This window comes from Musa acuminata, chromosome BXJ2-3 (genome assembly GCF_036884655.1).
Source record: "Musa acuminata AAA Group cultivar baxijiao chromosome BXJ2-3, Cavendish_Baxijiao_AAA, whole genome shotgun sequence".
NCBI classification, from domain to species: Eukaryota; Viridiplantae; Streptophyta; class Magnoliopsida; order Zingiberales; family Musaceae; genus Musa; species Musa acuminata.
In genome coordinates, this window is record NC_088340.1 from 4,448,853 (window position 1) to 4,476,820 (window position 27,968).

General features: G+C 38.4%; 3 protein-coding genes and 1 long non-coding RNA gene across 6 annotated transcripts; 1 reads left to right on the forward strand and 3 right to left on the reverse strand.

Moving 5' to 3' along the window:
* Positions 1-493: 493 nt before the first annotated feature.
* On the reverse strand, positions 494-6,252 carry LOC103977460 (uncharacterized). 2 transcript variants are annotated; one of them, XM_009392973.3, is made up of 7 exons: positions 4,937-6,252; positions 4,767-4,847; positions 4,511-4,690; positions 3,576-3,746; positions 2,043-2,252; positions 1,773-1,861; positions 494-1,374 (listed from the first exon to the last, which is right to left on the reverse strand). In XM_009392973.3, the coding sequence occupies exons 1-7, from the start codon at positions 5,013-5,015 to the stop codon at positions 700-702; spliced, it is 1,485 nt and encodes a 494-aa protein (XP_009391248.2). In that variant the 5' UTR covers positions 5,016-6,252; the 3' UTR covers positions 494-699. The 2 variants fall into 2 exon arrangements, with proteins under 2 accessions (XP_009391248.2, XP_064954515.1); XM_065098443.1 differs by having other exon boundaries at positions 4,771-4,847; positions 4,937-4,989.
* A 295-nt stretch (positions 6,253-6,547) lies between these two features.
* On the reverse strand, positions 6,548-11,985 carry LOC135607014 (probable alpha,alpha-trehalose-phosphate synthase [UDP-forming] 9). The gene is made up of 4 exons (XM_065098442.1): positions 11,829-11,985; positions 7,455-9,567; positions 7,088-7,361; positions 6,548-6,994 (listed from the first exon to the last, which is right to left on the reverse strand). Exons 2-4 carry the CDS (start codon positions 9,440-9,442, stop codon positions 6,674-6,676), a joined length of 2,583 nt encoding a protein of 860 aa, XP_064954514.1. The 5' UTR covers positions 9,443-9,567; positions 11,829-11,985; the 3' UTR covers positions 6,548-6,673.
* A 723-nt stretch (positions 11,986-12,708) lies between these two features.
* LOC108952373 (uncharacterized) lies at positions 12,709-13,934 on the forward strand. Its single transcript, XR_010484815.1, has 2 exons — positions 12,709-13,274; positions 13,445-13,934. It is a non-coding gene; the product is annotated as an uncharacterized LOC108952373 (long non-coding RNA).
* A 916-nt stretch (positions 13,935-14,850) lies between these two features.
* On the reverse strand, positions 14,851-22,910 carry LOC103977462 (potassium transporter 6). 2 transcript variants are annotated; one of them, XM_018823458.2, is made up of 10 exons: positions 22,641-22,910; positions 22,445-22,548; positions 21,492-22,011; positions 21,347-21,400; positions 19,744-20,004; positions 19,612-19,664; positions 17,771-17,894; positions 17,509-17,685; positions 15,952-16,358; positions 14,851-15,817 (listed from the first exon to the last, which is right to left on the reverse strand). In XM_018823458.2, exons 2-10 carry the CDS (start codon positions 22,511-22,513, stop codon positions 15,182-15,184), a joined length of 2,301 nt encoding a protein of 766 aa, XP_018679003.2. In that variant the 5' UTR covers positions 22,514-22,548; positions 22,641-22,910; the 3' UTR covers positions 14,851-15,181. The 2 variants fall into 2 exon arrangements, with proteins under 2 accessions (XP_018679003.2, XP_018679002.2); XM_018823457.2 differs by having other exon boundaries at positions 17,415-17,669; positions 22,641-22,908.
* Positions 22,911-27,968: the final 5,058 nt, after the last annotated feature.

The following is a 27,968-nucleotide window of genomic DNA, read 5'->3' on the forward strand; positions in this document are numbered from 1 at the left end:
ATTTATATGAACTATTTCAGCAAGATGTTCCTTTCTTTTTTTATTTCCCTTTCCAATTGGTGTCCAGTTAAAAGGCTTACCTGATAAGAAGATTGTCTTTTTGGCCATAGACAAGGTTTGAGGTTGTGTTGGTATCTTTGAGAGTATCAAAATGGAAAACAACAACAGTAAGGTAGTGAAGGCTGCAGGGTTGGTCATATCAGCTGAGGTTCTTCCACATTCAAGGGTTGATGTGGCACCTGAGGTAGATACTAACTCAGATGCCATGTCATCAATCTATTTGTATAGGCTTAAGATTAAAATCTTACCCCTAGGCCTGCAAGCAATGTAGATGCCACATGTGTAATCAAAACATGTGTTTGGGGGGTGTGTATTTATATATTCTTTGATAAAGACATAAGAAAACTTGAATATTCAACTTAGGGGGCTTCTGCCACCAATAGGAAATGTGTGGAAGTGTAAAACTGTGTATAGAAACAAAAATTCAACTAAATTTACAAAACCATATCGATTAAGGATTTAAATTGCTCTTACAAAAAGGATAAAGATTCTTCAAATTTTCAAAGTCATTCCAGATCCCATGGTGCTTCTCCAATTTATATAGACATGTAAAAGAGAAAAGAGATCACATATAAACTGACAGAAGTCTTTGGTCATGGAAGAAAAGGGGAAAAAAATTTGGCAACTACTAGTAACCGCTTAGTAGTTGTCATATCCCATGTAGCTGTTTGGGAACCGCAAACCATACTGCTCATAGACGGGATCTCCATAATTCACAGTCTTGATCTCCACCGACTTCCGCTTGCAATTCAACTCTTGAACTGCTCCAAAAACAATCTCATTGGTTGTGTCACAGCTCTGCTCATAGTAAGTCTGAGGGCCCGATGAGTGATGCTGATGCTGTTGAAGGTGCTGCTGTCGATGTATTCGCTGTTGCGGTTGTGGCTCTGCATCCCACCCAGTAAAGTAAGTTCGTGCCTGGCGGATATGGTGGATCCTTTCTGGTTCTTTTGACATAAAGGCATAAGTTTTATGTGGAGTGGGAGCTTTGGTCTCCACTGGTGGTGGCATCTCATCATTTGGGATGACAAAACTCTCTGGCATCGGCCGAGTGTTTGCTTTCCGTTGCTGCTGCTGGTATCGTGTGGTTTTCGGTTTCTTTCTGAAGATTGGGAACATTGCAGCAAAGATTTCTGCTGTTGACGACCATGCTCCAAATAAAAGTTTTCCCATGGAGCTGAAGAGGCCTTCATCATCTATGTTCTCTGCTTCACTTCCAATCGGAATAAGTGGTGGTCTCATCGATGGCTTCATTGGTTTCTGATAAGGCGGCATGCTTGCTTTTGTAGGAGTTTGAGGTTCATGAACAAAATCCTTTTTCAACAGTAAGCAAAAGTTAGAGGAAATGATGTGCTAAGAGAGAATTTACTTCAAATATGCCTCAATTTCTTTAATCAAACAGAACTACAAAGATCAGTTTAAAATCTTTGGAGTAATAAAATTCTTGGAGGAAGAATGCACTTCATGAATCAAAAACGGCAAAGGAGGCTACCTGAGCAGCATGAAGAATATGCAAATTTAAAATTAGAAAATAAATAATTAAAGTAAATTAGGAAAATGTCAAGCCATTAACACAATGGTTAGTTTAGCCGAATAGCAGAATCATGCAGGAAAAATTGATTGAACTGTTTTAAATTGCGAATATTTGCCACAGCATAGTCCATCAAATGATTCATCTACTAAATCAGATCCATTTGGTATGAATTGCTCACATTATTTGAAGAGACAATTACTCCCACACGCCTCTGGAGTAAAGCAAGCATGTAACCGAAGAAACCAGCAGCAAGCAGCACTGCAACTCCTATGTTGTCAGAAAAGACAAGAATTAGAATGTTCCACCAAATATCAAGGCATAGAACTCTATAAACGATAATTCAAGGTGACAGTATGTTTATGTACTTGCTATTAAGACTTTTTTTACTCTTCTCTTAACTGAAAGTAGAACCAAACGAGTTGGCTCATGGTAAGATCACCAAGCGTACCAAGAGGAAAACCAGTTTCATATTGGTGTGCACAATCATCAAAATGAAGCTGGATCTCCCTGATTGCCTGGTTCCCCCTGTCCACCACTAGAAGAGAGCAGCTGCTAGCAATGTAAACAACTTCAAAATCTGTAGAAAACTTTGCATCTTCGCTCGGCCCATCTGAGTGCCCACCTCTGCTCCACTTTCCCCCAGCGATGGTTGTGACCCCTGCACAAATACAAAATATGTAGTCAGACAAACAATGTTGTTCACTTAGTAGCTCCATGGACAATGCTACCTGACATTTACAACTGCAACAGTTGCTCTGGGAAATCCAGGGGACCTATACAATGCAGGTCCTTAAAGTAAGTCACAAAAATGAGAAACATCAACGTATTATTATCCAAATTCAAAGTGTCTTTTTAGAAAAAAAAAAAACTATATTGTTTAAGATCATGGGTTTTACCCAACCAATTGTTTGTTTGATGAACAATTTATTGCACTCTAATGGATTATATTCTGGTTGTGTAATTTGTCTATCATAAATGAAAATACAAGCAAGTTCCACTCCAGTTACATCATCCAGCTTCATCAAACCTATGTTTGTTTCGCTTCTGAATAAACCTACTCATCCATCATCAAATCACCCTTGTCGAATGAGCTTGCCCCAAATCCATACATATTCTTCCATTTAGAACAACTTTCTGAAATCTTATCCAAATTTCCACTCATCTAATCGTGGTTACAGGAACAATATCCAGTGCCATGGGGAAAATGTTATATCTGACAAAAAGAATTCAAGCAAAGAATATTGATTGCTACATAAGTTGAAGATGGGAGTTCATTGACCATGTAAATGCAATCGTTGATCCATTGAATCATGCTTACATCATTTGCAACTCCTTAGCAATAGTTAAACATATGACTAGGTCCACTCCACTAACATTAATCTTTCTAGTCCAATTGCGTTTTCTTTTCCTCTCAAATAACCTAGCACTTGTTAAGCTCTCTTCAATCAAGCATATAAATAAGGCTAAATGAACAACCAAAACCATGTATCCTATATTGGCAATTACAACACTAGCTAATCTGACAACATTTAAAATTATTCTCCCACTTTTCTTGTCAAAGAAAAAGAAAAGAGAATATCCTCAATAACTATTTTCTTCCTTTTGATCCTGTTGATATATCTCGAAACAGAGATACTGGTCTTTGTGTTGACAATAAGCAATATGTATACCAACATTAGTCTTTGCTATTTATTTAGACTGAGCACACTAAACAGAACCTATGAAAAATCAGATACCAAGTTAAGCTCAAGAAAAAATTCAAAAAGGAGGGAAGGGAATCGAATTGAACAAACTCACCACCCATGTTATCACAACCAGTGCATTCTAGCTGGCATCTATTAGGGGCAATCAGATGAATTTCAAATATGTTGGTTTGTGCATATAATTCTTTTAAGAAATCTGCAATGAACTTCAGGAATTCTACCATAACCCACAAAGTTATCATGCATCTGTTGGTTGTATTTCTTTACTTTTCTCTTACCTGTGTCACTAATTTTCCTGATTGCCATGTTTGTTGTGTCTGCAATATATATATTTCCCCTTCCATCAACTGTAAAGCCCCTTGGATGGTTCATTCTTGCTTCTCGTGGCCTTCCATCAACATGACCAACATACCCTTCTGGAGAACCAGCAATAAGCTTGGGTCTGCTATCTGCATTTGTCAATTGAATGAATGAATATGATCAGTAGAAGTGGTTAAATGTATATGCAGCCACACCAAAAACAATTTCAAGTGTTCCTCACCATCAATATTATACAAGTAATTTTACAGCCATTGAGATGGAACAAAATTAATTTCAAAGCAAATATTAGCAATGATGATAGCTTAATAGGTAAGGTCTGCTGCTAGCTATCTTTAGATCGATAAGTCAGTTCCGAATTGAACGTCTTTTGTTTTTGTTATGTTCTAAGAGTCGGTACTATCACCTACAGATGAAGAATCTCAGTTGAGACTCAGGATAAAAGTCAAAATGTGAAAGGATCATAAGTAACCCTCCTCTCCGCAAGTCTGATAAAATACAAATGCCATGACATGTCAATTCATCACCATTATAAGCTAAAAACTTGAACGAGTAACTAAGTTTAGCTCTAAAAACTCTATAGAAGAATGCTGATTTTCTAAGAAAATGGACCAAAAATTAATTTGTTCAATGCAATAGAATGTATATCAACCAAAATTTATAATAAAAGAATAACCTCTAATAGTATGGTAGCCACCATGTTCACTCAACATCTGAAGATAAAACACATGAAAATCTACCATATGGCAGAATGATACAATACAGTTATAAAACTTCGACTGATCTAAATATTGCTGCTCAAAATTCACTACGCCACAATTAATTGAATATAATTACAAAGGACACATGAAGGAAGCGCTTCAGTTCCCATTTAAAATCAGTGACAGAAGCTCACATCTAGATAATGGCTGCGCGATCCGGTACAGATTGCTGTTGACTGAATCAAGAAGCAGCAGCTCCCCATTCTGCGTCACCTCAACCGAGTAAGGCTCAATCCCGAGCTTACTTCCATCGAACACCGTCTCAACAGTGTATCCACCCTCAAATTTCATCAAAGGGCGGTGGCCAGAGATTGCTGCAAGAAATGTAGTCAGATCAGCTCAACAATATGTCAAGGAAATCAGAAGGCATCAGGGTTGGGCGAATTATACCTGCCTTTGGAGTAGACTTCAGCGACCACAACCTCTTCAATAGAGCAGAGGCAGCATTGGACACAGCCGCACTAACAATTTCTAGTAACACGATCAGAGGATGAGTTGATAATGCAGTATAAACAGACACAAATATGAAGTGCAGAACATGAGCCAAGAAGAGAACTCACTCCCAGGTGAAGCAGCTGAAGCTGAGCTAAACCCACTCGGTAGAACCAGTAGAAGAATGAGCACTTCCAACCCTCTCATCTTCTTCCACTGATGTCTCTGCTCTTGCAAAGGACTACTGATCCCTCGGAGAAACAAGGAAGAAATGTGAACTCACAGCACAGAATAGGAGGAACCCATCCGAAGCCAGTTCTTGACTGGAAGCAAGAAGAAGCTCATCAGACCCTTCACCTTCTAATCTCTCTCTTATTTAAGGCCCTTATTCTTGACCTCCTGTAAGGCAAAAGAGCATAGAGCAGCGAGAAAGAGACAAGTGAGGACTGAGCGAGGAGGTAGTGAGGAACATGCAGGACACGGGAGTGTGAATAGAGTTAGGAGAAAACAAACAGGGCTGTCACATGCCACTGCTGCCGTTCAGCATCCACTGTAGCCTGTAAGCCACACTCAATTCCTCTACTTAGAATCCTAAACAATTGCTGCAGATTTTTACACTAAACAACAGTGCAAACAAAGTTGGGAGAGCTTCTTTTTCCTTCCTTCTTTTTACAGGTTACTTCACACTTTGTACACAAGTTTCAAGGTGGTGGGGTGGGGATTACTCACAGTCAGCAGACTCTGCCGGCAACACCAACACTTGCTTTCGTTCCTGTGGATTCTCCTGTGGATATATTCCTTCCTCCACCTTCGTTTGCCACTTTCTCACCTTTTCATAATTGCATGTGACTCCTGTTTTCATGTGGGCAGCATTGGAGGGGATCCATCACCTCCAGCTGCTTTTTCTTTGTCCTACTCTCTTCCTTCACACTGGATGCAGAAAACTACAGTCAGCAGGCAGCTCAGCATCAACTCCGAGCCAAGATTACAATGTTTGAATGCCAAACTTGGAGTTTGAATGCTGGTTTGAGCTGCAAGATACGCACAGTAGTTCAGATCTGGTGCTGGAGGAATCTGACCTTGTATCAAAGGAGGTGATGAAGGCTCAAAGGTCGGCTGTGGTCACGGGAATCATTACAAGCATTGAAGGGAGGAAGAGGTAAGATTACAACGTGGGCAGCAGAGTGGTCCGCGGGGTTCTCGTGAGTGGCATAAGGTGAAGAGTGCTGCTCTCTGTGCACTCTGAACATTGTTGGAGTTACTGCAGAGATGGCTGTGGAGTCACGCAGCAGCTTGTCGCTTGGAGGAGTGATGCCAATTGTGAAGGTTTCCGGGTGGCTGTGTTATCGGGTCGGGTCCATCTAAGATCCAGATCCTATAACTTATCAGATCCAAGAAGGAAAATAGTTGACTGTCTTCACACCACACTATGAAATAAAAGTCGACCCTCAATAGTTTCACTTTCATCCATATCACAACCACAATCACAAAGTCAATCCCACAATGAAACAAGTGCGAGAATCATATCTCATTCAAACCACAATGTCTATGTACTCCAACAAACCAATGTCAGAACATGCCATAATCTGTACAAAACAATGGCAAGAACATCCAAAACTTCAACGAATAAGACAATATTTTGCAAACTTGGAACAAAATCGCCTTTGGTGCATCTCCTTCCACTTAGAAATTTACTGTTTCTGATGCTATAAAGCTTGCTGGATGATTGGAAGAACAAATGAAGGCTGAAGAAGGCATGAATTCACATGTATGCTAAAACAGATTGAACTCAACATGTAGAGCTCATTAGGATGTACAGGTGCTATGACTAGCATATGAACAAAAAAGACAGTCAAAAATTGACCTCAACTCGAACTTTCAAATGAAACCTGATAGTGTGTGAACTTTTGATTCTGAGTTGAGACAGCAGTGATACCTCGTAATAACCTTAGAACTTCACTGGTATCTTCAACGTAGTATTTGGCCTTGCTTGGCTTTTGACCAACTGTACATGCAAAGACTTCGGGAACTGATGGAAATAGATTGCTTGAAGCAGTGTTGTTGATGCTCTCAAACATGTCCTCATCAGATCGGTCATCACCAATGCACATCACAAAGTCCGGTGGCTTCCCACGGTTGCTCAGAGTCCCAAGAAGCTTCTCCACCACCAGCCCTTTACTAACTCCCTGCACATATACAATCTTGTTGTTAGATGCCAGTAGAGCAAGAAAAAGCACCGAAGAACTACGACACGCAAATCTTCCACCATAAGTTTGCACCTGAGGTTTTACTTCAACAATATGTTGACCCCGCTTAACAACCACTGGCTCGTTTGCCAGAACACTCTCAAGATGATCCAGTAGTTCTTTAGCTTGGCAGGGACCAAAGTCATGATCTGCATATTGATGATGCCATACAATTGCACTCTCCTTTACTTCTACAAATGAACCATCTGTGGTATCAGTATATAATTGTATAACTGGTTTCGCTATCTTCATCCAATCAGAATCAGCAACAACTGAATTGGACTCCCACTCAACATCCTTTCTCCACCTATAAGGGAAAAGAAGAGAACCAAATTAATGAAACAAGGCAACAACAGAAAACACAAAATTAGGAAGTATGAGTAGCTTTTATGAATTGTACCTGATGAAATAGCCATGTTCAGCAGCAATTCCAAGGTTTTCACATGAGGAAAACCACTCACTAAGAGAATCCCTGCCTCTGCCACTGACAATAAACACAGTGTTATTTGGATCGCTGCACAGGCCATTCAGGATAGATATGGTTTCTTGGCTTGGAGTTTTGTTGACAGATGATTCAGGCATAATGGTGCCATCATAGTCCAAAAATATAGCTCTTCTGTAGGTATTCTTGTAGGATGATACAATATGATTGAATGTCAATTTCCTAAAATTAGGTGAAAGGAAAAGTACACGGAAATTTAGGCCAAATCCAAGAGCCCAGCACCTCTGACTGTAGTAGTCTTTGCATGCTCTCTTCAGATCCTGAGAAAAGCTGTGAGCCCAGTAAGCAACATGATGGGTGCTGACATAACGATAATGTTTTTCATGACGCAACTGTCTCTCTGATTCTCCCAATATAATTGATTGATGAAGAGCATCAGCCACATCCTCAACACTCCAGGGATTGACCCTAAAGGCTCCACTAAGTGATGGAGAGCAACCAACAAACTCAGATACAATAAGTGTGCTTGTGTGTGAACCGCCCACATTGACACCCCTACACTTGTCCATCTCCTCCGTTCCCTGCCTGCAAACTACATACTCATAGGAAACCAAGTTCATGCCATCCCTCACAGCATTCACAATGCAACACTCTGCTGCCACATAGTAAGCAATTCTTTCATAGAAAGGGATAGGCTTGTCAATAAGTACCACTGGATCATAGCCTGGAGTACCATAAGAATTGTTAATCCTTTCAGCTATTGATATTGCTTCTTCTCTTGCTTCCTTCACATCCTTTCCTGTGCTTCTTGCAGGGTTTACAATCTGCACAAGGACAATATTTCCTCTTAAATAGGGACTTCTCTCCAACAAAAGCTCGAAGGCAAGCAACTTCAGGCTAATGCCCTTAAATATATCCATGTCATCGACACCGAGTAGCAACTTCTTCCCCTTGAATTTTTTCTCAATCTCCTGGACCTTTGAAATTGTATGAGGATGATTCAGTACAGAATGAAGCCGGCCTATATGAACACCGACAGAGAGAATCTTGATGCTCACTATGCGTCCATAATATTCGAGTCCTATATAACCACGTTTGGATTCATAATGCAGGCCTAACATCCTGCTACAACAAGAAAGGAAGTGCCGTGCATAATCATATGTCTGGAAGCCAATTAAATCGGCATTAAGCAATGCCTTGAGTATTTCCTCTCTGACAGGCAACGTCCGATAGATTTCGGATGAGGGAAAGGGGCTGTGAAGAAAGAAACCAATTTTGATTCGATTCAGTCGTTTTCTTAGGAATGTTGGAAGAAGCATGAGGTGATAATCATGGATCCACACATAGTCATCATCTGAATTAATTACCTCCAAAACCTTGTCTGCAAATTTTTTATTTGCAGAAACATAGGCTTGAAAAAGAGAATGGTCAAAGAGATCACCCTTATGAAGACCAATAGGAAGCATATAATGGAAAAGAGGCCATAATTGCTTCTTGCAGAACCCGTGGTAATACTTCTTATAAAGATCAGGAGAAAGGAAGGTTGGCATGCACCCATATTCTTCCAATAGCTTTTGAGAAACTACTTCTTGCTCACGGACATCTATATCAGCCTTCAAACATCCAACATATATGACTTCAGTATCATAAGAAAATCCATCTTTCAGTTGTAGCAGTAGTGCATCCTCATCCCATGTGAAGCACCATTCTCCAGTCGTTTGATCTTTCATAGAGTTTAGTGGAAGGAAGTTTGCTACTATGATTTTACGATCACAGAATAGTGATGTGGTAGTACAAGAGTCTTCATCAGTGCATGCTCCTTCATCTGTGTCATTTATTATTCCTGGAGTTGTCATTACCCTAGGAAGTGATTTAATAGACATACTGAAGTCTATTAGATCGTCAGCCCCCATTTCTAAAAGGTTGGCACATGATTTTGACAACATATTTCTCAAAGCTTTCTGGCTTTTAACAAGTCAGTAAAACCACCAAGCAAGAAGCTCCCAGTTCCAATTACTATCTCGAAAGCTTACAAGTTTAAATATATATATGTGTATTACTAGATTCAAACCTGTGAAAGCAAACAGATTAGACACATAAGAGAAACCACTAAACAGAATATCAAATTTATGCAGTCGAAACAGAAATATAGACTAGATGAAAGAAGTTTGTACAGTCAGATCAAACTATGAGGTTCGACCTATCATACATCAATAATGATGGAACAATAACTCACTTAGATGGACCCCAGAAAGTAATTTAAGCAAGAGATGAAGAATGGAATAAATGCAAAAAAGATATGAAATTTAGAAATGAAAAGGGATCAGATTCGATTTGTACTAAAAAGAAATCTCATCAATTATTTCATCAACAACAAAGATTATTTGCCAAAGCAAATATGAAAGTATATATTCTCCTAAGAAGGAAAGATCTAATGATTTATATATTTTAATTTATGGAATGCAATTTTCCTTTTTTATTCTGCCTTATACGTGTAATTTCGTTTTCATCTTGTACTTGGAGGGACTAAAAAGAGGAAATGAACTGCAACTGGAGATCACAGAATGATTGAATGAATTAAAATGTTTTTCTCATCCGTAGTGATAACACCACATTTCTTTTAGATGGTAGGATTCCATCATCTATATGCACCCATGAGAAGGTACACAACCTTCATCTCCGAGTTTATCATCTTCCCTTTCTCTCTTTCTCCCAGTATCCGTCTGAAATGATATAATATATATATACATATATATATATATATATACATACATATATATATATATACATACATATATATATATATATATACATACATATATATATATATATATACATACATATATATATATATATATATTCTTCTTTTTAGTCCCCATCATGAACGTGCCCTTCATCACACTAATTCTGTCATATCCAATATAAGGAAACTATTTCCTTATGAACTTCTTATTGATAGGAACTATTTCTCCCTTACAATCCTGGTAGGAACTATTTCCCATCAACAACATGAACTTCTTATTGATGCAAACTCAAGCAATAAGATTCATCACCTAGTCATCATCATCATTTTTATTCCTATGAACTTACATGCGAAGTTTTCGCATGGAGAAACAAAATCTCAATGAAAATCAAACCAATCTAAGTAACATCAGAATCTTACAGATATTTATATTTGCACAAAATAACTCAGAAATGAAAAGAAATCTATTTTCCAGTTGACACAAGCAAAAAAAAAAACAAAGGTATGACCTGATACCTACAGCACAAACCATTTGAAGAAAGCATTGAAAGAAGTAAGACAATCACTTCAATCATATACAAATAGTCCCCAGCACCCTAGAATCAAGGGTGATGATGGCAAAGGAGTGGTGGTGTTAAAAAAGTTACTAGTTTTGTGTCATTATCTCAATCATGTCAGAAAATTCATCTATTGCTCATCTCAATCTAGCTTGACGAATGAGTGATGAGATAACCTTCTGAATAATTTTCGCATCTTAATTTTAGACGGTTTACAAATGCCATCAGTAGCTTATTATATAAGTAAGCGTTTCTGTTTCATCACATAATTCAGAAAGATTATCACATGGTTAGAGACTCAATCCACTAAAAGTAACAAAGCCTTAAAAATTAGAATTTCCTCAGTCAAAGCATTGGCATCTTTAACACATACACAAAAACAAGTTCAAATCAACAAAAAAGAAAAACAAATTTTGCCAGCAGTGACCTTGTCTTTTCTCTAATAAAGATAGTTTTCATAAGAGTGAGCCTTTGTCAAATATATGTACATTATGTTGCAGAAAACTATGCATTTAGCAGAAAGGATTTTGGAGGTAACAAAGCCAACTTTGGTTCTTACGTCCTAAACTTATCCAAGCCACCTCACTTTCTATAGACAACAAAAAGAGCTAAAACAGTCCCCGAAAACGAAATCAAACGAAGATTCCTCAAGCCCATCTTCGTAAACACAATCATAAGGAAAGATTTAATCTGATTCAAGAGAGAAAAAAAAAAAGAAGAAAAAAAGATAGATGACCGTAAAAGATTAGCCATAAAAGAAACATCCTTGTCTCCCTCAACAGTTCTCGAGATCACGACAACCCCATTCCACTCACCCACTTACCATGGATTCAAAGATGCAAGCAATAGAATCGACCGAAGAAAACCAAAAAAATCTTCACTTTATTCCGAGTCAATCAGAACAATCTCCAAAAACAAATCTTTCACTACATTGATCAAACAAGCAGCAAAAGGTCATCGAGAAGGAACCACAAAGAACTCAGCGCAAGCACCACGACCGACACAAAGAGCTCGGGATCGGGGTACACATACCTCACAACGGCGGGATCAGCGTCGTCAGAGGTCTTTCGCCGGGGAGATCGAAACAGCTCGGAGAGACCTATCTCTCTGCTTTGAGTTCTTTGTCTATATGAGAGGGGGAAACAGAGGCGAGAAGGAGACGTGGCGAAGATGGAGATAGAGATGGAGATGGGAATGGAAGTCATTTAATGTACGCTTTATTGTCTACACTACTTTGCTTTATTACTTTTTAATATTACTTTGTAACGCCGTGGTTGGATTTTTTCTTATATATATATATATATATATATATAATTTAATATATTGGGGTTGAAATCTGGAAATGCCATTTAATTTTTTAGTTGTTTTCATATCTCCACAATATATAAACAATGACAAAAATCTATTGAAGAGGAACTCGTACTATTTTTTTTTATTTTTTATAAAATATTTCAGATAAATTTCCTCAATTATTCACAGTTAAAAGATGAATCGCACACTCACATTCAAATTAGCAAGTTAACCAAAAGGTGGAAGATAGAAGGATAGATTAAACTTCCAATGACAAGTAAAAGAAAGGGGTATCATAGCATATCTAACTTTGAGATATAATATATCTGGAGATAGCATGTATGGCACGTAAAACTATCTATCTATCTATATATATATATATATATATATATCCAAAATGTGCCCCTGAGTGGATTAGATTGGATTAGGTCAAGTGGCATAACTTGCGTGCATATCCTAAGTTTATCCCCAATTAATTTAGATAGAAGACTTTAGTCGGGTTCTGAGTCAGCGATTATGATATCCTGAATTATTTAGATAGAAGACTTGGTTGGGTTCCGAGTCACAGCAACTCTCTCTCTCTCTCTCTCTCTCTCTCTCTCATGCTGAGGTTATCTTCAAACTTCATTCCCTGCTTCCCTATTCACCATCAGAACAGTTGTATCCAAACAAGTTTCCGCAGGCAGTAATCTTGTGTTTTGATCAGCTGATGAGGAGATAAAGCATCTTAAATATCGAGGTAATCATGTAGGATGGTGGATAACGAGGACGAGTTAATACTCAACAGTCGTCGTCGTCCATACAACTCTCTCTCTCTCTCTCTGTGACTCATACTTCAAGCAACAGTTGGATAAGTTCATCTTCAAACTACATCCCTTCATCCCCTCCCTATTCACCACCAGAACCGTCAAAAGTTGTAACCAAGCAAAGCTGCGCAGGCATTATTAATCTTGAGTTTTGATCAACGGACGACGTGATCAGCATGTAAGGTAATGGATAAAGCCATGTGGAAGTCAAAATCTGGAAGAAGATGGGGAAGCCTTTTGGCGTCGTCTTCTTTGGCGGAATGAGGCCACCAAGAAACAATAATGGGGATTGGATTTCCTGTGGGTCTCTCTCGAGATACGCAGCGTCCGCCCACCGCATGCACGTAAGCATCATCTCGCCTTCTCCGCCGGATATTATAAGGTTGGCCATCCACCACCAGCTCTTCGTTCTTATCGTGAACCAACCAAACTATTCTTGTTCTTATTAGTTTAGAGCTCATATGTATGACATCTTGCCTTCCAAACAAGGCTATATATATATATATATATATGTATGTTGTCACAGAAAAGCTGGTGCCTGTTGTTGTTTAGGTCTTACATGGCGTGGCTATGGTTCCCGGCGGAAGGGGAGGATGGCATTGTGGTGATTAAGGACTAGAAGAAGGGGTGTCTGCGGGACGCGAATCTGGGATCCACCCGATGGACCGGCCTGATTGACGCGTGTCCGAGACCGACGGTCGGGCGGAGGCCGGGGCGGGACCCACTTTATCCACAACGTCCGCGTTCGCCGCCGATGTCGGTCGCTGTGGCGGCGCCACGCCGTGGAAAAAATGAACCGTCCTTTGACCGCCAGCAGGTCTCCCGGATGATCACCACCGTCGATCTCATCAGATCCATGGTTAGGATCATCGAGAGCACCAGTGTGGCTCCGCTTCCAACCACTGCGTCACGACTTACGTGCGACTGCTGCTTCGTGTGTCCGCCCCGTCGGTGGTCAACTTGGTCGTGACTTAAGCCGGGAGGAAAAAGAAATTATGACTTCAAATTCTAATGAAATGCATAGAAATTTGCTTCTGATCAACTCTCTGATTTTGTTGATCTCACATCTCTGTTAATAAAGCTCCTAATGTTGTGCTACATAAGTAATTAACATTTTTAATTTACACAAACAAAATCATCTCTTCTCACATTAGTTTTTCTATAGATAAGCTACCAGCACAGAGGGAACAAGATGGGTGTTCACTAAATCTCCAAGTACCTGAAATCAAACTTAGTGGATCTCCTCATTGAAGTGGATAACTCTTCGACTCCCCTCCCTTATCCAACAGCAGCATTCCAGCTATGACTTGTGAGCATGCAAGTGAATACTATAAAGCATTGTATCATGGAATCTTATCTACTGCCAGTACTGGCATGCACCTTCTTATTCACTGTACTCCATTGTGTAAAGTGTGTGAGCGGGGGGGGGGGGGGGGGGGGGGCATCTCAGAACTCTGTGTCCCTTTCCTTCTTTGTGGGGTGGCATCTCCCAGGGTTCCAACCACTTCAAACAAGAAAAATATGGGATTTATATATTGGTGATGAAATAGGTGAACAGAAAATGATTGGCAGATTCAATAGGTAGGAGATATTTTATGATCATGTTGTCTTAACAACACTAAAATAATTAGAAAGGTTGGAGAAGTGTTGTCAGAAACAGTGTGATGGTTTGTTCCTGTAGAAAACCAGAGTCCACCACCCTTATCCCAAGCTTCAAGTTCAAACAAGTTGCAGGTCAACATATACAAGTAAAATATTAATATTAGAAGAAACTTGTTGTTTGACTGAGTCAATGAACATCCTTCAATGCATTTGACAGATTATTGAAGATTTCAAAATGAAGCTTTGACATCAAGTTGGTGGTCTCTGCTTTGCAGATTTCTATGGAGATCATTTTGAGTAAGAAAGATTCATTAGCAAGCAGCAGAAGTTTCTTTTGGGATAAGTGAAAAATCTCATTTGCTCAGAACCAAATCCACCCCTGCATGTTATTGAGGTAGTGCTTATCACAGAGTGTTTGTCATTACAGAATGAGGAGCACAAACTACTTCGATCTGCAGTTAGTGAACTTCTCTTCCAGCTCTACAGGCACTAGAATCTCCATACAAAAATTATTCTCCTATTTACATGATGGTACCTTGCAAAGGCAGAACAAAGGAAGAAATCCTGCACCTAAATGCTTGTATTCGTTTCTTTTTTGTACAAGGACACAAGATTGGAGGATGAGCTTGATCGTCCATGGTGCAGATGAAGATGACAGAGGTGAAGCTGTACAGTTGCAGTTGAAGCTCAGACATTGTAGATCATCCCGACCTCCAGCGTCGATGCATGAGGGATGCTGACTGCATACATTGGACCCCTGCAGTTCCTCCTCAGGAACTCGTATCCGAAATTGATCACAAGCCGCTTTATTAGGCTCGATCCACTCTTTGCCCTCATGTATGAATGCCCAAGGATGAATGCCATTCCTGCTTCTCTTGCTTCCATTAGCTCTTGCAACTCTTCTCTCGTGCCCTTCTCTAACTTCGGGCTCCTTGGCAAGACAAACCTTACTCTTTTCTCAGGTGGAATTGGCGAAGAGGGCATTGCCTTCGAGTTCGAAGGGCCAGGTGCTTCCACAGGTTCTACAGCTCTTTCCTCATGGAACCTGAAACCTGCACTCACCACCATCATCCTTTCATCACCGTTCTCGGTTGCCTCTACGTGACCATTCTGCTCGTGCCCTGCAGATTGTATGAACTCTGCAATGCTAGATACCAGATCCTTCTCGAACTCCAAGTCATCCTTGTGTATGTCATGGTACCCATACCTGACAATGACCCTGTAACTTCTGTATTCTTTTGGACCAACGCGACCAACAAGGAATCTTTCCTCGGCCAGGACGTGTGGCACTGGGACTGACTTTATGCAAAGGAAGACAAGAACCTGGTGCGAATGAAGTATAATGTTATGTTGATGAACAATATGAATCAATTCTATCATTTAAGTGATAAGAGAATCAACGACGCCTGTTCTATTACTGCCGATAAGCTTAGTGTGTGGAAAACCTTAATAGTTACCTGGTGAAATGCTGGTAAGTTGGTGACAAAATGTGAGAAAATGGCTGGGATTCCTGATATGAGCTCTGTATGAATAAGCCCAATGCCTCGCACACGTACAAAGCCAAGAGCAGGACCAAGGCTAAGGAGCCAGTTGATGGGGACCTTGTTCTGGACATCAAATTCGTACTTCTTACGTGTGCCATAATGCCATATGCACATGACAGTCATGAGAACGAAGGAAAGAGCAATAGGAACCCATGCTCCCTCGAGGAACTTGATTAGGGAGGCCGAGAAGAAGAGCACCTCTATGGTTCCGAAGAATACAACGAAGCATATAGCAAGAAAAATGTTCTTGTGCCAGCAAAGGACAATTACCAGGGACATCAAGCAGGTGGTTACCAGCATAACAATTATAACTGCTAAACCTGTTGCAATTGAAGAGTCAAAGATGGTGCACTAACAAAATTCATGTGCAACGATGTAAATCGTAAAGAGAGATATCCTCCGGAGAATATGAAATCATCACTTGACAGGTTGTTCACATATGAAAGGGTTATGGTATCACTATCAACATTAACAAATGAGTTATTGGATGCAAACAATTATAGAATCATGATCGAAGGCAGCAGCAGAAGCAGAAGAAAGACTGATTAACTGCAAACTAAAAGATGTTTAAAAATGAGAGAAAAAAAAAAGTTTGTATCGGAATAATAGTAGAGTGAATCACATAGTAGAAGTATAGAACCATAAATTTTTTTGCATGAAGGCCCAAAAACATATAAATACAGGTGATCCAAGACTTTGTTTATTAAAAAAATTGAAAAGAGAAAAAGCAAAAGGAACAGTCTCAAAGGTTGATGCTGGAGATGACCAATCTATATATAATAGGAAATGGCAGCATAGATTATAGAAGCCAAATTGTCTACATGATACAGTGGTGAGATCGGCACATTAAAGTTCCATTCACATGCCGATGCTTTTGTGAGCAAACTGGTTCCATGATCACCAATGGTGAGATCATTTGCCTGGGAGCTGGAGGCCCAAATCAGAAAGTTAAAACAAAGAATCTGAATGTAAAACCTAAATGACCTTGGAAAATTGAACTTAGATCTACAAAGTTCTCAATGAAATTATCAGAGAGCAAAACATGGAATTTTCTTCAAAATTGGACTGTCATATATATGTACTTCATGTTGTCTTCTTGGGGTAATTATCATTTATATAAATTGCTTGGATAAATGATAATTATTGCAAGAATATCAAACTGAATCTGATCCACAAGTTGAAGAGTCATCATGATCAACTAGGTCTATTCCCATAAATATAGGATTCTACAGGTAGAGATGACCTAAAATTCACGATAAAGAGGCAAAACCATTAGGCACCCAGACTTTAAAAAAGGGAGGCGCTTTATGTTAAATTGGTAAAAGAAATCCAAAGATCATAGAGAAATCAATGAATTATACTCTAGCACATTATACCTTGTGCATTGCCCAGGTGCTTTGTGTCTCTGAAACCAATAGTCACAGCCAAACACAATAACATCAAAATCCAGTTGATCTCTGGGATGTATACCTGACCACCTATTTTGGATGAAGTATGCACTATCTTCACCCTTGGAAAACAACCCAAGGCAGTGCACTGTTTGATAATTGAGAAAGTACCAGTTATAACTGATTGACTCCCCACCACAGCAGCAAGTATAGCTATTGCCAGAACAGGCCATCTTAATCTCTCTAACAAGAGAAAATTCTACATGTAAATACTCTGGAAATTAGGATGACTATGCTGATCAATCTATGATTGTGCAAAATTTAATATGCAGGAAAACAAATACCTGGTACAGACACATAGAACCCAATCCGATAATGATTTTGGATAACATGGTGCTGAGATAGATAAGCCGCTTGTCCCATATATGCTAGGAGCAAGGATGGGTACACCACAAAAGTAAAAGCAATCTGTAGAGAAATGAAAGTTTATTGGATAGAAAATTTTAATGTCAATAGCCCTTATAGTGCAAGCACTCTGAATAAGTTGTTTAACAAATTTAATTCAAGTCTACTGAATTCTTGAAAACTAGCCAAAAATGACAAGTGCTCCACTTCAATAACATACAAATGTGTAGAAGTAGATACCGCTGACGAGATAAATGCGGCTCTTAGCTCTTGAAAATCAGCCCTTCCATCTCTTTTACAACTCACTTCATAAAAGCAAAATTTTCTTAAGGGTAATGGAAGCGACATTGGGAATTCTATGAAAAACATCTTTCACTACATTCTTCATATATCTTCTCATTTTGGGTCGAATCTTATCATTTTAAACCAGGCAATTAGTTTTTTTGTCAATCTACATGCGTTTTTATTGTGTCTTATGAGCATTAAGAATTTATTACTGCTTTCAAGTAGATGAATCTCAGATAAAGACTAAAGTATTACGAGACCTTTAATAAATGGAATATGACCCCAATCTCTTGCTCTGGAGATCTCGATATATGGCTGCATACAGTCTTTGGGAGAACAATGATGCACAAATGCATAAATTCAGGAGATGTAAAAATTAAAATGGTTTCCTTCCATGTTTATGGTAGGACTTATATTGCAGACAAACAAATTAACTCCAATTTGTACTCTACAGAATACTAGGAACCTTAATTCTCATCGACTTTGCCAATAACTGGTCCAAAATGTCAACCATGTCTAAGCCATGTTATATAGCTGTGTCTGAAGTGAATTATCTGAAATGCCATCAAGGCTTTAACACGTGCCCTCAAAGATATTTTGACAAGGAAACCGACAAAGGTGCAATCTATATGATCTGTCTGTATTATCATTAATAACATTAATACATATTTCAGCATATAGTCCACAACAATATACACAAATTTTGTTTACTATGACTTAAAATTTGAAAACCGTGGGATGTGTTTTCTGTGCATACCATATTTCCTGTTGGATTTATGGCACTCAGTTTCCAGTGTTAAGGCTCCATTCAAACTAAGGCTAAATCAATTGTAGTACTGAAACTTTCATGTTTGTCAGGCCATCAATGAACTTCTAAACTATTTCTCACTAAGTTGGAAGTTAGAGGTTACATTATATGTCATCAAAGTATTTAATGCTCATTTACTTGTTAGAATCATCCTAAGATGACGTATTTTGAAGGATGATGTAAGCTAAAATCAAGCATTTCAGCTCACCATTATTATTATTATTTTTAAATCACCATTACTAGTAAGGGGTTTATGGTGTTTTCCTCTCAATCATTCACTGCCGTAAAATTAGCATCTACCAAACAAAAAATTCAATTCTGAACCAGACCTGGATTTCTTTTACTTGCTTAACACCACTTAAATGGGCTTTTGACCAGTAAAGAACTTAAACTTATATATCGGTCATCCTTTATTTTAGATTTTGACAGACTTGACAACCAATTGTGAATATTATACCTATTCTTTTAACCATATATCATAGATAGAATTAAATGACAAACTGTTAAAGATCTTAAATACAAACACGACAAAAATTAACAAATTTGGGAAACAATGCTTCAAAAGTAAAACAATTTTAAATAACTCAATATAGATACAACCAAGAAAAAAGATACATGCAGTGAACAAAAACATATACCACAGAAGAAGTATTTAAAAACTTGTGAGTTGCAACCTGGTGTCCTTACCTTTATTGATGACTGTGAAAAATGTCCCAGATCTGCATACATTGCTTCAGAACCTGTAAAAGAGAAAGTTGGGAATACAATTATTCAACAGTATGGAAAAATGTGCTAAGATGATCAGGAACTTCAACAAACCTGTTATGCATAAGAGAACACCACCTAAAGACATCCAACCTCCTCTTCTGGTTTTCTTCAAAAACTTGTACATGTAGTAGGGGGAAAGGGCTTGATATACATGAGGATTCCAGTAGAAAATATTATAAGCACCAATGACACTGATGCACATAAGCCAGATCACGACAATTGGTGCAAACAGGAACCCTAGTCGGTGTGTACCGTATTGTTGCAGTGCAAACAAGCAGACCAGTATGAGACATGCAACAGGAACCTCAACATCTGGAAGTTATAAATCACATTTAACAACCATCAGGTGTAAAAACTGAATAATTGAGTAAGCTGCAGAAAAGCCACAAAGTCAATTTAAAATGCAAGCAATACATTTGGAACCAACAACCACTGCATAATCACATTAGCCAGCAAACAGAAGCAACATCTACCAATCAGAGTCTCAGGTTCAATAATCGGAAAACTAAGAGGCAGCACTAAATCACATAACAAAAAGATACTAAAAGACACCACAATATTTCTCAAGCCTTTTGAAATTGGCAATTAAACATCCAAGAATACATGGCTAATTACATAGCATATCACAGACAAGAAGGATTGCTGAATTATCCTAGGAAGCCAGTTGATAGATATGGGGTCAATCTTGTTGAGCAACTAACGAACCAAATGTAAGGAAAATCTATAAAAAAATGATAATCCACATTCAATTTCATCTCGAAGTCAAAAAGAAGCTGAAAGGTTACATAAAATGTAGTCCTGATTACATAAATTTGAATTTGTTCTTCTCAACTTCTAGAACACCAGAAAAGTTGTATGCAAGAAATTTTCTAAAGCTATCTCTTCTTTGCTTCTATTCAGTTGTCCTGGAAGTTTTGACAATACACTGACTACAAAAGAAGACATAGCTTATAGACTGTTGCTAAAAGAAATAAGTAGGACAAATAGCATAGAACAGGTAGAGTTGAGGAAAAATAAGAACTGAAGATCAATGTGAAGTAAGAAGTCTCTAGTATAAGCATGACTTCAGGATAGCCAAGCCAGAGAGCAACTTGCCTTTACTTACGTTGGATGACAGTATCTCATGACTCAGATCAATAGATCACTTATACAAGCAATCTATAAACAAAAGCAAAGCTTCACTGTAGCTCATCAGTGACCTACACTGAAGTTACCTATGTAGCTTCAACATGTTCAGTAATCGATGACCTTCTTTTTTTCCTTTTTAAATGAGTCTACCTCCTTCATAATCAAGTTAGCTCAATATGTCTTAGCAAAAGGACAGATAACAATAATGATAATTGTCCACCACCCACAATTTCTAGAAGAAAATAAAGCATTGCTAAAATTGCATATTTGCAAACATTTATAATTGCAATTCAATGTGATTAGGCATCCTTGAGGAGACCAAAAGACAGAAAAAAACCAAGACAGGCAAATTTGACCCTACCAACCAGAAAGGAATTACTAAGAGAGAGAACAAAACGCAGAGATAGAAACAAAGACAGAATCATGGCAAATATCAAAAGAACCAATGCATATTACTAGGAAATCTACATCTAGACCCTTAAACAAAATAATTTAGTAATTAGCTCTCGTCGAGAAACTTCCTTACATTTGTGATGTTCCTTCGACATGGAAAGCTCAAGACCTGAGACTGCAGAGAACACTGCAACAATAAAAGAACATATTTAGGGCGAAAGAAGCACACCGAGTGGCCAAAGGAACTGCAGAAGAGCATACAGAACAAAGCAGATTACCCGAGATTGCGGGGGTGAGGACACCATCCCCAATGACCATGCATGTCCCAAGCAAAGCAAGAACCAGCAACACACGCTGCGAGATTTGGTGCTTCTCCAATAGCCTCCTCATCCACGGTGCAGTCATCGCACCACCAGTAGGGGCGGAAGGATCGCCATTGAGAAGGCCCAAGTGATCATCCTTCTTATTATAGGCCAAGAGCTCCTCATCGGCGACCTGCCCGTTTGGTATGAACCCAACGCGGGCGTGACGAACGAGGAGGGAATAGAGGGCGAACGTGCCACCCTCACCGTTATCGTCTGCTCGGAGAACTACGAGGACATACTTGAGGAGAGGGATAAGGGTGAGGGTCCAGAAAACGAAAGAGAGCACGCCATAGATCTCGTCGTTGCTCTCCGAGTGCTCGATGTCATCAGCAAAGGTGCTCTTGTACACATACAGGGGCGAAGTGCTGAGGTCGCCATAGACCACGCCAAGGCTCTGGTAAGCAAGCATCACGACTGACCTCCATGATTGTCTCTGCAGTTCAGGTGAGGTTCCCTCGTTGGAGCATCAACACTCATCAAACATCTTCAAAACCTTAGCTTTCAGATGAAATGGAGCAAATTGCAATCCCAAAACCAACAAGAGTACCTTAAAATCTAGCAAAAATTCTTAAAATGTTCATCTATCACAAAAAAAGAGAGAGACGAAAAGAAAGCACTCGGCCCAAGAAACTAATCCAAACTCCCTCCCACTTCTGATTTCAAAGATTCATCAACAAACGTCAAACACGCGGCTCTTAACAAGAAAAAAGTGCCTAAAACCCAAACAAAATCCCTCCTTGAGCTCAATCAACTCCGAAATCTGAACTCGACAAGAAGATAAATGCAAAACCAAACTCGTTCGAGATCAAAGTTCTCCGAAACACCTTCAAAATCCAAACTTTAGTAGCAAACGCTTTCCAACTCACCTTGGCAGGATTGATGTAGGATCCGCTCTCGAGATCCATTTCCGAGAGATTAAGGTTTCGCAACCCCATGCTCCTTCTCCTAAGCAGGGGAAGCAGTCGCGCCGCTGTGCAGGAAGAGGCAAGAGGATTAGCCCGCGAATATTATAGTCTAGATTCGAGAAGGTGGCAAATCATAGAGGAAGGAAGGATCATCCACCGCCGAAGACACAGAGAAGGAATCCAGCACAGACTGTGTGGGGGATATTTAGAACACCACCGAATAGCCAGAGCAGATACTCGCTCGGAGCTTCTTTTTCCTTCTCTGTGCGTTCTACCAATCCCCTTATCGACACAGAAGATTTAACTCTTGGTTCTATGTGGGGGAACCAAACAAATCACTTCTGGTGGGTTCTGAACACAAGGCAGAGAGAAAGAGAGAGAAGGGTGAAAGAAGGATAAAGAATACAGAGATAAAAAAAGCTCCCTTTTTTCACCTTTTGACAGGGCCGAAAGAGGGAGAGTGTGTGTCTGCTGTCTCTCTTCTTTGTTTATGGCAAGAAAAGTGATACGTCTGTGTCCTTTTGACTGTGAATGGGCACCTGGCTTATCAACAATTGTGTTCTGGTATCAGAGAGAAAGGAGAGACTTTGCGAGGTGATCGAGTAAAACAAGCAAGCTTTCGATTTGAGGCATGCATCCAACATGGTGATCTCTTAGTGTGATGCATCCACCACTGTGTTCTTGTTGCATTGCAATTACTTCCAGGAGGGCTGTATGCACACCTATTATGTTATTAGCAAATATGAAAATGCTACTAAGTGATAGATGGGATGAGAATTGGATCACCAAAGAACCCAACAAGAATTAATTGATAAGCTTGCCCACGTTTGAGATGTCCAACGAGAGAACAATGAAACATACATAGAATTATCATATTGGATTGTTTTGCAAAGAGTCAAACATATTAAATTATCATATTGGAAAGAAAGTTCAGAAGCCAACAAGTCTTCCCATGGGATAAAAATATTTTCAATCCTATAATTTTAAATGATCCAATTGACCAACTTGATCACATCCACAATAATAATAATTACGTTGAATGAGATTAATTTCTTCAAAAAGATTTATAATATCTGTACTATATGTGAAATAGACAATCTTTGACGATGACTAGCAATTCATGAATTGATACAGAATCTATTTCTGAAACAGAGATGAGTGATCTTTTTTGCAATGACAGTCTCGAATCCTAATTTAATTACTGGTGCTTCACATTGGAGGTATGATTTATTCTTTTAACTTTTTTTCTTCAAATAAATATTTTATCTTTCAATTATCAGATAGATTAGCTGAAAGCATAAGACATTGAATCAAGTTGAACAAGTACTTTATTTATTATTACTAAAACTATTATCATAGTCAAAATGGTATGGGAATCATCAAGTTAGATAAGCTACAGCTTTTCTTATTGTTGTCTACCCTTATGGCTATTTATTACCTTAATAAGAAAAATTAGAACATAAAGAAAATCATCATATTGTATCACATGGTAAACAATTAATAATTCATTTGCTCATGCAGAAAACAACAGTAAACAGAGGAAAACAATGTCCAGATCAATTACATAAAGCACTACACCATTTAGCCACAAGTCCAGGCAAACTGTCATTAAGGATGAATTATAGGTTCTAAAAGGCAATTTAATGGCAGTGTAGTAGAGAAGCTAAAGAGGCAGGTGAAGAACAGTTGAAGCTTAGTTTGGACAGTAGAACTTAATGGCACAATAACCAGCACCAGTGCATATAAATGTTTTGTTTTGCAGGAACACATACAATTACTGGTCTTGCACCAATTTAGCTCATGTACTTAAGTTTGACAAATCTATGGGGTCATTATCTGTTTGAAGTCACAAAGCACTGCAGACTGCGGTTCTCTAAGCTTCTGGGTTGTCCAAGAACTATGTGAAAAGGACTGGAATGATACAGGTGGATGGATAATGTGTGTTGGCTGGACATCCACGCAAGTGTATTCAGGAACTTGGAATATTCCAATTCTATCAATTATTGAGCAATCAGAGAGAGGGCATTTGTTCCAATAGGCTAAATAAGGGAAAAGAGAGTTCATGCTCTCAACTCATTCCTATCTCCTCAAGTTATATTCCTAAGCTAAAATGTCACCTTTTTCCTCCTAAAATCCAATTATCATGTAGAAGTACAATTTAGGAATCCATCATGTTAGGGTATGAATGATGTTTAGCCATTTTCTACTCAGCTTAAGTTTCTTTGGAAGTTCTCATCCATCTAATCACTCTACTACCATAACATAACAGCAAATTGCTAGTTCTTTTATTCAGCATATAAATCACTCACATACTGATCTTTGTATAAATCATATTAGTATATGGCTTACACTATTATCTTATGTTATGATTTTAGATTAAATGCATCAATTCCTTTGTATATATAATGCTGAGTTTTTTTTTTTTTTCTTCCACTAGCCTAAGTTTTTTATAAGTAATTTATCAAAGAAAATAATGTCAACTTCTCTTTAGATGCAGAGTAATGCCTTTCAGCATATCAGAAACATATGCAAAGGCTTACTTCTCTAAATGCAAGCCATTTCACCAAAAAAAGGAGAATTATTATGTTTACTGTTCAGTAAAATATTAGCAAAGATATCAAAATTCTTCCTCCATCAGCCATTGATAAAACTTCAAGATCAGTAAAATTCAAAACTAAAGGATCATTACTGATAACTGGCACTTTCATGGTGGTGCACTTGTCAATTCACATGTAAGGGGGGCATGGTAGACTTTTGCTCCACCCAAGTGTACAACTTTCATGGAAAAGCATAAACTTGATAAGGAACTTTAGCATGTTCTTTTCCTTGCAAGCCTTTTTGATTGTGAGAGGGATCAGAAGAAAATGATGGCACCTAATTAGGTTTCAGCTTCTCCATGATGACAACTTCTGTCCATTAATATATAAGCATGTACAAGCACATGGATCTTTGTTTTTATTTGTTATGCACAGCAATGAATCAGAATCTGCAAGGCATAGACATTTTGATATTCTGGAAGTTCGACTTGATTCATTGAGTCATAATTATAATATATCGAATGTGCATCATTATGGCATAGAATAATTATCCTTTGCAAGAGAACAATTGAAACAAGTAACTTCTGCATCTTCTGAAATGGAAGCAGCAATATATATTACTGATTCATTCTTCATTTTTAATGTTTCAGTTGCCATCCCAACATTGTCAGCATCCTATTTTCCACAGATCTGAAGTGGTGCTCATAAAGTAGTAGGTGCTTTTGATGTCAGGAGCACTTGGAAGTGGGTCTCACAAGGACTTGAATATAAGCTCCAGCCAGTAAGAATGTTAGGTAAACAACATTAGAGTTCTTTATTTCTCCTTTGCAATCTGTAGGGAGGCTTCTTTAAGGAGTCATGAGAAGCAGAAAGGATTGTGGGAGGGTATTCCTCCATGATTGTTGGAGATGTAGGACCATTGGAAGATAAGACTCTCTTTTTTATGTATCTAAACAAACAAAAGAAATCTTCACTATGTACCACAGATCCAGATTCAGAATGCAGGTTTCATTTGAGTCACCTGTTTGCAGAAGTATCTCATTCTGATCAAGGTAATTATGTTGATTAACATGGCACCTTTCAGGTGGCTCCTGCTTTCTGAGAATTCTAATTTTTATAGCAGAAAAAGGCAGTTTGCAGAGATTGTAAACACTGTAATTTGTCATAGAGTTTCTATGTTACTGAAGCAATAAACGCAGCTTAATGACTGCATCTGTCCTCTTTCATCAACCTTTCTTGTTTTAATATCTTCTTTGGAAGGAGACCCTATCTTTATTCCACACTACCTTATACCAAACATACAGTGGTATCATCTTCCAAAGAATATAATAGAGAGAAAGGACTCATGTTCTCTGATTGCATGCCAAACTTCTTTCATGATGAAACTTCAGCATTTTGATTGGCACAAAAATATTGGTGTATGATCGATCATCCACCATGGATCATCTTCCGCACCAATACAAGCTCCAGGTGGATTGATAAACTGATACAACAAAGAAAGTTCATTCATCCCTGTAAGAGTCCAAGTATGGGCACCCACCAACTCTCCCTATCTTTGATTTCCTCAGTCTCGTTCTTGATGATCAGCAGATGAATCTCTAAGGCGGGTGGATACAAAGAAAGTCCATTCCTGCGACAAACCATTACTTGGATGGATGTCAACCCACTCTTCCCCATGATCTCAAGGTGGAGCCATGATCAATTGGGTGACAGTTACCATGAAGCCACTGACATCTCCACACCTAGCTCCACCATCAAAATTAGCTAGGTCTCTTAAAGATGAAGCCACAGATGACTCCCCCATTGACAGCCACCACAGGTTGTTCCCCCTGCAGTGGTCCATATTCATTCAGCCATCGCTTTCCTTGAGCTACCCAGTCATTGATGGACCCTCTTTGCCATGGTCACATTGCCTCACATTGGACTGTTTCAGATGGCACTTCATGTCCAGAGGACAAGAAGCTTACATCTAAATTTAGGCTTCTGTAACATCATGTCCTGTGGTTGAGGCCAACAGGATGTGAAGGTTCTTGGAAGTGGTGTGGGCTTAGTGGCCTTTAAAGCAAGCTATGTAGATGATCTACAGGGAAAAAGTCCCAAGTCTTTATTTCTTTTACTGTGGAGTGTTCCTTCTTTTGATCTTTTGTCATAGAACATCACATCTTTTCTAATGACACCAACTCATACTTGGGGTAGGTTACAAAAAATTTCTAATAAATGACTGATCAATGTAGAGTTAATTGGTGTATGAGTTCTTAACTGAATGATTGATTGATGAAATGAGTGCCTGAAGCAATTTGGTAGATTTTGAAGATTGAATTATTCTTACAGGGAGAAAGCATAATAAATTTCATTTTCTTGAAAAATGAAATTTTAAATATTAGAATGGCTATATTTTCATGATACACAATAATTCTTATTTAATTAGTTTAAATTTAAAATTTTATGATTAGTAAATAATGGTTGATGAACTTTGATGCAATCATTTAACGTCGATATAGTGATGATTTTAATTAGTTGAAGTTTGAATCATGAACAACAAAAATATGAATTTCATGAAATTGATGCCATTTTATCTTAAATTTAATTATTCTAAGATTGAATGAGTTATTAAAATTTTAGTTTTGTATTCGATTAGGCATGTCTTTGTTTCATGGAATTATGTATAAATTTTCATGATTTATTTATTTGTATATTTAGGATTATAAATTTATTAGATCTTTTAATTCAATAAAAACATCAATTTTAATTATTTGTGTACATGAATTTATCATATATATATATATATATATATATATATATATATATATATATATATATATATTCACTCAATTTGAGGCTCATAAAAATGCTTGCATAATTTAAACGAATGGGCCGTAAGGGTTATTAAAAAGGCCCACAACGCCGATTCTATGTAGATGACGGATTGATGTCCGCTACACCCGCAT

What these genes read in the sequence shown, in the direction of transcription:
- LOC103977460 (XM_009392973.3), bottom strand. Translation starts at nt 5,015, where the DNA reads ATGAGAGGGTTGGAAGTGCTCATTCTTCTACTGGTTCTACCGAGTGGG. An exon ending in GAAGTCTACTCCAAAGGCAG is followed by an intron (nt 4,691 to 4,766) that starts GTATAATTCGCC and finishes CATTTCTTGCAG; the next exon opens with CAATCTCTGGCCACCGCCCT. An exon ending in CAGGAAAATTAGTGACACAG is followed by an intron (nt 2,253 to 3,575) that starts GTAAGAGAAAAG and finishes GTATTTGTGCAG; the next exon opens with GGGTCACAACCATCGCTGGG.
- LOC135607014 (XM_065098442.1), bottom strand. Translation starts at nt 9,442, where the DNA reads ATGTTGTCAAAATCATGTGCCAACCTTTTAGAAATGGGGGCTGACGAT. An exon ending in GAACATGGCTATTTCATCAG is followed by an intron (nt 7,362 to 7,454) that starts GTACAATTCATA and finishes TTTCCCTTATAG; the next exon opens with GTGGAGAAAGGATGTTGAGT. An exon ending in TTGTTGAAGTAAAACCTCAG is followed by an intron (nt 6,995 to 7,087) that starts GTGCAAACTTAT and finishes GTATATGTGCAG; the next exon opens with GGAGTTAGTAAAGGGCTGGT.
- LOC103977462 (XM_018823457.2), bottom strand. Translation starts at nt 22,513, where the DNA reads ATGGGGTTGCGAAACCTTAATCTCTCGGAAATGGATCTCGAGAGCGGA. An exon ending in TTTCACAGTCATCAATAAAG is followed by an intron (nt 17,895 to 19,611) that starts GTAAGGACACCA and finishes ATTTCTCTACAG; the next exon opens with ATTGCTTTTACTTTTGTGGT. An exon ending in ACTTACCAGCATTTCACCAG is followed by an intron (nt 15,818 to 15,951) that starts GTAACTATTAAG and finishes CATTCGCACCAG; the next exon opens with GTTCTTGTCTTCCTTTGCAT.